The sequence below is a fragment of the Neopelma chrysocephalum genome, unplaced genomic scaffold, assembly GCF_003984885.1.
Source record: "Neopelma chrysocephalum unplaced genomic scaffold, ASM398488v2 Primary Assembly neopelma1_286, whole genome shotgun sequence".
NCBI classification, from domain to species: domain Eukaryota; kingdom Metazoa; phylum Chordata; class Aves; order Passeriformes; family Pipridae; genus Neopelma; species Neopelma chrysocephalum.
In genome coordinates this window covers 593,297-602,212 of record NW_020897948.1, presented here as the reverse complement: position 1 = coordinate 602,212, position 8,916 = coordinate 593,297, and the positions used below count along the sequence as shown (strand labels likewise).

The following is an 8,916-nucleotide window of genomic DNA, read 5'->3' as shown; positions in this document are numbered from 1 at the left end:
CCCCGGTCAGAGCCACAGGGGCAGGCGAGCTGCTGCCGAGGCCGTGCAGAAGGGGAATGCTGTGTTCCCAGAACAACTGGGAGCCGCCAGCACTCCCTTGGGATTTGCCCTGAGTCCTGAGTCAGACACGCGTGCTATCGAGATCGCTACGGCAACGCCGAGGTGTTTGCGGTCAAATTAACTACAGCGAGAAACAACTGGCGTGGGTGGAACCGCTGGTCCGACATGGGTGGTCTCCCAAAGGCTTGAAGTTGAAAATTACGTATTTGCATCTAATTTCCATCTGTAACACCCGCGGATTTGTTGCTTTCCCAGCTGTGCCTCGGGCGCTGCGATTGGGAGCACCGGGAGCGGCCCCGGGCCAGCGGCTTTGGCAGCGCAGGGACTGACGGGCGCTGTGCAATCAGCCCCGGCGGTAATTCATTAGCCCGGCGCTCACCTGAGGCGTGCGGAGCGCAGGATGCGGGTCAGGGACACGCCGTTCCCCTCCATCGGGACGCTCCCCACCGTGGGCACCCGGCTCCGGCGGCAGGCGACGTACAGCGCGCAGGCCAACCAGTGCAGCGGCTCGCCCTGCGGGCACAGCGGGCACGGCGCTCAGCCGGGGCTCGGCCGGGACCCCGGCCCGGCCCCGCCGCCCCCGCCCCGCTCACCTCCAGGCTGTAGGTGCCCCGCAGCGCCGTGAAGTCCCGCAGCGCCTCGGCCGCGCTCGCCGCGTCCAAGTTGAGGTCCCGGCAGAGCCGCTCGACGGCGGCCCCGGGCTCGGCGGGGCCAGGGCGGGCCATGGCGGGGCTGCCGCCCCACAGCCGCGCGCCAAAACCGCCGGAAGAGCGGGGCCGCTTCCGCCCGCGGGGGCGGGGCCACGGGGCCGCGAAACGCGCGGGAACGAGCGGGGTCGGGACAGAGAGACACACACAGAGGCACGGATGTACGGACACACGGACAGACAGACACGGCCGGACGGACACACAAACGCACACAGACAGACAGATCGCGCGCAGTAACAGCACATGCAGAGCACACAGACGCAGCAGAGAGCAAACATGGGCACAGCGCACACAAAGCAAACAGAGCGCACACGGACACGCGTGTGGGGCGGTGCTCGCTGTCACTCGCTGTCACTCGCTGTCACTCGCTGTCACTCGCCGTCACTCGCTGTCACGCGTGTCACAGCGGTGCTTGCACGCGCGGCTCCGGGAGCCCGAGGCAGGAGCGGGTTTCGCCGCGGTCCCGCAGCGCCCCGTGACCCGCGTGGGGCCGTGGGGCGGGGCAGGTGGGCTCCCCCTCGCCCCCGCAGCGCTCCCGTGTCCCGGGGCACAGCCCCGCTGCCATCCCGGCCGTGCCACTGACCAGCACCGATGGCCGGAGCCCTCCTGAGAGCACCAAGTGCCCCCGTGGGCAGCGGAGCAGCTCCCGCAGCCCTGAAAGGGCTCGGGTGACGCAGCGCTGGTTCGGGCACAGGGAACACGGCTCTGAACCCGCGTAAGCTCGGAGGACACTTGAACCACCATCCTGAGGTGCTCCCCGAGCCAGCTGCTGCTGTTGGGAGGGCGTGGGACAGAGAACGCACGGAGCAAGCCCGGAGCGAGCGCGGGTGCCCAGCGCGGGGCTGGACCCGCACTCCGCTCCCCCGGACCTGCTGCTCGGAGGCGCGTCCCGGAGCCGCCGGAGGGACCCGGCCGCGGTGCCCCCCGCTCACTCAGCAGCCCCTGCCGTGCCCCTGCCCCACACACACGTCCCGGGGCTGGTTTCCTTGAAAATGTCCGTTTGCAAAGCACAGGGATCAATTCGTGGGACCCACAGGCCGGCGGAGGCGGTCAATCACTGAGAACCAGCTCAGCTCCCTGCTTTCCACGTTACTTTCAATGAAATGTTACTTTCCTTAATCCAACACCTAATACGTTTGGGAAAAGATTTGCTATAAGAGCACAGAAAACTGCCTGCTCTGAACAGCCAGGAAATGTGTTTAATTTGGGATAATGAGGCTATGAGTCCCATAGACTTATTTATTCCTTCAGGACCAGAGATTTGCTTTCCTTGGGGTGAACCGAGCTTTGCTTTTTGTGCATCTGTTCCTCTATCAGAAATTTTTGTCCTTTTCTGGGGAAAAAAGTCACTGTTAGGTTTTCCTTTAAAATTTTGTCTTTCCAAATGATACAGACAATTCCTGTACAATGTCTCCCTGTATAGTTGTGCTGGCAATACAGCACAGCCAGCTGAAAAACCTGACAGCCTACGCTTGGCAGGAGCCCACAGACAGGCTGGAGTATGTGCCACAGCTCCCACTCCCCTCAGCTGCTCCTGCAACAAGTCCAGGTCGCTGAAATTCCTTGAAACCCTCCAAGGGCATGTGCTGGGCTTGCATTCAGCCAGGCTTGGACTGGGATTTCCAGGCTAAACCAGTAACATCCCATCCCACCCAGACAACTGGCAAGTGGAGCCAGGTAGTGGTGCTGTACGGAGTTGTTCCATGAATTAAAATCCCACTGAAGGGTGAACAAGGCAACACAGCAACTGCAAATGATTTTCTGCTGGGCTGGAGATCTTGCATTGTTTTAAACCTTTTGAGGTGAAATCTGAGTTCTACAGGAATTAGTTCCACCTTGGCACTGCACCTCCAGCCACCCCTGGGTGCACCAAGAAACCACCAACACCCCAAAAAGCCACATGGGAGGGTGAGGAGGATGTTCCCAGGTATGCAAGTGTATAGGGCACGATGTGCCAAGAGATGGGAAGGGGAATGAGAGAGAGGCCAGATTTCTCTTCCTCCAGTTCTCCAGAGCTGCTGCTCTGCAGGTGGCTGGGCTCCTTCCCTGGCAGTGCTGCCCATTGTCCAGTGCCCATGGCCGAGCACCGGTGCCGTGGGCAGCTCTGCACTGGCACACAGGGTCTGAGGTGCTCGGGGACCACAAACGGTGCCTTTACCTGTGGTACAGTGCCCAATATTTCTTTGAGGTTGCAAAAATTGAGGAGAATTCATAGTCTTGTGACTCAGCCCATGCTCCAGAGCCCTGGGACCAAAGTAGCTTCCGAAGAGGCGGAAAACAAAAATGCACTGAAAAGCTCAAGTTTTCTTCAATGCAAACCAAATGTCATTAGAGAAATTGCCTTCTGCTCACTGCTGGCTAAGATTTCCAACCCCAAATCCTTTCTTGTAACTGTGAAGAGACCAGTCTGCACTTGGGGAGGTAAAGCTCCCCCATCCACAAGTCAGTGCTGAGGGAAATTCTTCCCCCTTTTTTGTGAACATAAAGGGAATTGGAGACCCTGTCTAAATGTGTCATGAGACATCTCTGTGTCCCATCAGATAAAAACCAGGCAGGAACTGCTTGGGGCAGGGGTGTGTGGGGGTGTGTGAGGACTGTGGAAGTCTCTGGGCTTCCACCCAGCCTCTGGATAGAGCAGGTCAGCCCCTGTATATCCTCTGTGTTTAAACTGGCCCTGGAACTCAATCTGCTCCTGGGATCTTGCAGGACAGCAAGTTAACTCCCACAGCACAGTCAGTTAACCCCCAGGGCACTGTGTGAGAGCCGGGGTGTAGCCCAGGCAGGAAAAGCTGATGTGCCCACTTGGAGCAGCCCTTCCCCGGAGTAACGCACAGAGCACGAAGAGCAACCCTAAAGCAGGGAGCAGGGCACTGGGTTCGACAGCTTCTCAACGGATTCATGCTGAGAAAAAGGCAAGTCACGTTTATCACTGAGTCAGGTGAATTAAACATTCACATATATTTGCTGAAAAAAATTATATACATCTGTAGCAAGGCTCTGCCAAGTCTGAAAGATAAGCATCATCTAGTCACTAAATTAAAAAAATAAAAATCTGACTTTTAAATCTTTTTCTTTTTATCCATGTTCAAGAGCACAGACAGTTTATTTTGTTAGCACATTTGGTGAAGGATGTATGTGTGTGAGTAGCCATGAAAACCGGTGAAAATTTGGCGTTCGTTTGGGATATGATGGAAAAGAAGAAGCAGCCACTTACGCCTTACAGTCTAAATAATCCACAGAGTATACCGGGTTGCAAAAGGGTCACAAAGTAGCAAAGAGAAGCCTAAACACCCAGAGACATAGCATACATGTCTGCTAAGAAAGAACAAGGTATAGAGCATGCTGGCTAATTAAATAAATTTCACTTTAAACCCTGTTCCTTACGCGTGTAACCCTGGAAAAACCATCCCTTAACAAGAAATGAACTCGGAAGAGATTTCTATATCCATTCACAGTAAGGCTTTGAGGATATATGAAGTTTTATAGCATTTGTATTTTAAGGATTTAGGGCAAGTACATGTTCTTCCACTGAATAAAAACAAAGTTAGTACTTAAAAGGTTCAAAAATATATCAATCGTGACTTTTTTTTTACATAAATAAATTATATTGATTTTGGATTTAACAGCTGAAAAAACCCTTTCTGCTTCCACTGGAGGCAAAAACTGAACAAAATGTTAGTTAAATAGAGATAGCAGCATTTCTAAGAAATCTGTCAATAGTGATACAGTATCTATGCTACAAGACTGTTATTAAATAGAACACATTTAATTATCCAGGGGGGTTGCATTATGATTGGTTACATACTTTAAAAAAAATCGTCCAATCCAGTAAACTGGGAATAAATTCCGTGAAAATATAAACCAACTGCTTTTTTTGACCATGGGTAACAGACTTCTTTGAGATGCTAATTTTAACATGTACATAATTTATAATTGCAAATGTATAAAAGACAATGACAAAAAGCATCATAAATAAATAATGCAAACTGAAATAGTTATGTCAAAACATTTGGACCATCTGATAAATTAGCAAAACTGCAACAGAAAAAAAAGTAAAAAATACAGTAAATTGTGACAACCAAGTGTGAAACCGATGAGTAGCACACGCTCCAACTCCCTCCCAGCCTGCCCTTCGCTCACTGCTGCACCACTGCAGCTTTATTCAAGTCTCAGACCATGAGCTGCAAATAAACACAACCCCAAGTGAAAAGAAGAATTAAAGGAGGAGTGAGGGAAGGAGAAATCAGAAGAGTTGCCTGTGGAGGAGTCTCAGTACCCAGAGCTGGGGGCGGGGGGGCTGGCGGCATTAAAACCCGTCTGTTTGAAATGCAGACACTGAAATCCTTTGGGGGTTTGGAAATACTGTTCAACAGCAAACGGAATGGGAAGAAGCCAAGTCATCTCTTCACAGTCCAATGCTAGAAAGGAAGAAACTCAAGCTCTAAAAAGTCTCAAGGCTCCTTCTCAGAGGACTCCCCAAAGAGAGAAGCTGGCCTACAGCCTTCTCTGTGTTTGCTGAAAGGACATCACTTCTGGGGTAAGGAGTGAGGAATATAAAAACTCAAAAAGCCTCAGTGTTCATATAAGAGCATTAAAATTGGTGTGGCCTGTTCACGGCTGGAAAAAATACCTTTAGAGCACCTGTAATGCCATAGCTGAGAACTAACGCCAGAGAGGAGAACTGAAGACTAGCAGAATGACAAAGGAACTGGTAGCTACAGGTACAGTAACCCCAGAAAAGTCATGCAAGTGTGCAAAACCTTTCCAGCTCAAGCTGAAAAGTTCTTGTAACTAACAAAGAAAGGGCAACTAAACTCCACGTAACATAAAACCAAACTTTGGTTTTAAAAAATACAAAAGAATGTCTACATCGTCTTTTCACTCTCTGCAGTTTGTCTCCAAACCTTTGAGGTGGGGGTGATCAAGAAATTATATCACTACTAGTTATGCTTTTCCTTTCAAAGAAATGAATATATGCATTTTCAATCATTAGTTATATACTTCTGTCTATACTACTATTCTAGTAACCATGATAAAATAGGGAAATACTTTAAATCAAAAATACACATTAGCACTTACTATAGCTGTGCTTTTAGCCCAAATACAGGCTTTTTCGTTCAGTGTCGCTGTAGACAGAAATACCCTTGTCTGCATGTAGACCAAGAGGTAAAGACTTTTCTTTTGCTCTTGTTTTTTTTTGCTGCTTTTTCTTCTCAAAGGAGTGAGCAATTTGGGGGGGGTGACCGAGTACTGGATTTGCTATCGTCGGCTGGGATGAACGACTGGAAAAAACAGAACGAGAATTCGGTGCCTCCCATACTAGCTAGACAACACTGTTTATCTAATAAAGTGGCAAGACCCTGCAACTATTAACATGTAGTATGTCACCAGAGTTTTTTCTGACAGGAAATTAGGTAGATAATATTACTCATGGAAACACAGGTTTATGAAGGTGGAGCAGGGTGGGAGGGGAAGTAACAAAGAGTTTATGGGATAAGAAACTCACAAGCCACAATCTTTTTGTGTTTTTTTTTTTCCAATGAAACAAAAGTTCTAATCGGTATCGTGAGTCGCCTGGCGCTCCTCCTCTGCTGGTCCATCCTGCTCCTTCTCTGCCGCCGCCGGCGGGCTCTGCTCCACACAGTTTTGACTGTTTGCAGCTTCTTTTTCCGGCAGTGAGACAGTTTCTGGCTCTGGATTTGCCGATTCCCCTTTTGCTTTCTTCCTCTTCCGCTTCTGGCTCTCCAGGTTCGCCGCCTCCGAGTGCCTGGTTTGCTGGATGCCAGGCAGCGCCATGCCGATGCCGGGGGAGAGGAACATGGAGGGATAGATCAGTCCAGGAGACATCCCTGGGATAAGAAATGGGTTAAAAGCTACAGGACTACTGGTAGTTATTGCGGATTCTGTCTGATTAGAAAACGAACTAGGACCGGGCTTGTCTTCGGCGAGAGGTTCTTTTTTCCCATCCTGGCTGCCCTGTTTCTCCTCGTTGGCTTTCTCGGCGCTGGCTGTGCCACCTTTCGTTGTGCTTGTTAACGAAGTCGGAGCAGTCGCAGTACAAGTCGTTGTCATGGGGGAATTGAGAAGTCCTCCAACGCCAAACATCTGGGGTACAGTAGCCATGCCTGGCAGCATCATGGGCAACATACTCAGGGTGCTCTTCACATCCTCCCCAGCGGGCACTGCTGCAAAGCCAGCAGGAAACCCGACCAGCCCGGTCAGAGGGATCCCCTGCATGTTTCTCATGTTCTGAAGTCCCACTAGATCCATCCCAGCAATGAGTCCGTTCATGAACAATGGTCCCATTCCAGAAGAAGAATCTGCTACAACACCGGGGCCTTTAAGGAGTTCGCTTCGGGGCCTCCTCCCTCTCCGGCGCGGCCCCGTGTCCCGGAGCACGGGCTCGCTGAGGACGCGATTGAATTTGTTTTCGGGTAAGTAGCCCTGGAAATGAAAGACACATAACAGAGAACACCCGACAGTTACTACTGCAGCAAAGGGGATCTGCCTTGTCTGTGCTTGCATCTGCGTCCCAGATGGTGTCGGCACAGAAATATTTGCCTACATGATATGGAATTTGAGAGGTACACACGACTTTTCCCCAATGGATGCTGCCAAATGCAAAACACCCTTGCTCTGCCCTAGCAGGATCCTGCAGTGTCAAAATGCTCAGGGAGGGGAGGAGGAAGCATGTTTCTACCCCATATTCACCCCAGCCCTCAGCACCAGCTGTTCACTGCGCGAGAAGCACCAGGGCAGTGTGGTGTCAGCTGCCTACTCAGCTCCCGGCCCAGCTCTAATTGTGCCTTCAGCAACAGGTGAAAAAGTCACATCTTTGAGAGGTGAAGGGCCAAATTTTCAATGCTCTGCAGAACAGCAAAGCTCATGGGATGACACACAGAGAGTGGACATGCTGTCTGAAGAGCTCCTGGTCAGAGCTTTACTGAGATGCCAGGAAGCATTCAGAAAGCTCTGAGCATTCAGACATGGGACCAAAACCCAGCAGCCAGAACTGGGCAAGAGCGCGTGGTTACACAGAGCAGTGTGGGGGGATCCACAGCCCAGCTCAGAACTCCCTTCTTCAGCATCCTCAACACAGACATTTAAACATTTCCCTTCGTGGCTCCCTTGAGTTTCGATAGCACCACTCTGAACCATTTCCAGTAACAGATTTAGGCAGGAAAAGTATTTTCTGGTGACACCTGCAGTGCAGAAACATGAATCAGATGCCCCTGGCAATCTGCTCAGCACAGCTCCCGCCCAAGGAGGGAGAACCTTCTGGGATTACCTCCCACTGCCATGTGGGAGAGCCCACAGAGGGCCATGACTGCCCTGGGCTCTGTGGGGCAGCACCGCTGGCCGGAGCGCCTGCAGCAGCCGCTGTCCCTGCCCCGCATCAGGACAGAGGTGCACTCGCCAAGAGCTCCGTGTGGATGGGGCTCAGGGGGGGAATGTTCTTGTGATGCAGCTGCCAGAGCAGGGCACATGAGAGGTGCCCGGGCAGTGCCAGGCACACGGCGGCTCCTGCAGCAAAGAGACTGTCCCCTCAAACCAAGGGAAGGAAGCGCTGTCAGCTTGCCCAGGGCTGGCCACCCGGATGGGGCCCTGATGCCAGCCTGGATGTGGAGCTGTTTCCTGGGCAGTGGGACACACCATGCCAAATCTCCAGCACTAATTAAAAGCCAATTTGAGAGCAGTAAAAACCTCTAAGCCAATTGATTCCCCCTCCAGCCCCCTGCAAGGGTGTCACACAAACCACTGCAGCCCCAAAAACAGGCAGCAGGCAAGAGGGACTGTAGGGAGAAGTCTGGATCAGGCCAGTTTGTAGGGCGTGGCAAGGTGATCTGACAGTGCCCGTGTGCCGGAGGGGAGAGCACTCCTGCACAGGCTCTGCCACGCTCTGGGGCAGGGACGGGTGTGATGAACAGGGAGGATGATCGTGGCATGGCGAGGCTCCGTCCTGCCCCTCTCCCTGCCTGTGCCTGACCCTCCAGGCCTGGTGACCTGCAGGGCCTTTGATGGGCCCACAGCTGCGCAGGTAGAGTTTGCAGGAGCTGACAAAAAGCGTCATCTAAAGGTACTTCTGAAAATTTGACCCATGAGAATGTGTTTTGTCCACACCCTGCGTCCAGCACCTGCGGTGGATTGC

General features: G+C 52.1%; 1 protein-coding gene across 13 annotated transcripts in view; it reads right to left on the bottom strand.

Annotated features, from left to right (window-relative positions):
• Positions 1-3,820: 3,820 nt before the first annotated feature.
• CHD6 (chromodomain helicase DNA binding protein 6) overlaps positions 3,821-8,916 on the bottom strand; it is an 87,403-nt gene continuing 82,307 nt past the window's right edge. For all 13 annotated transcript variants that reach the window (XM_027704744.1, XM_027704741.1, XM_027704742.1 and 10 more), the window contains one exon: positions 3,821-7,211. In XM_027704744.1, the coding sequence (XP_027560545.1) occupies positions 6,321-7,211 (891 nt within the window). In that variant the 3' untranslated portion in view covers positions 3,821-6,320. The remainder of the gene's footprint in view (positions 7,212-8,916) is intronic.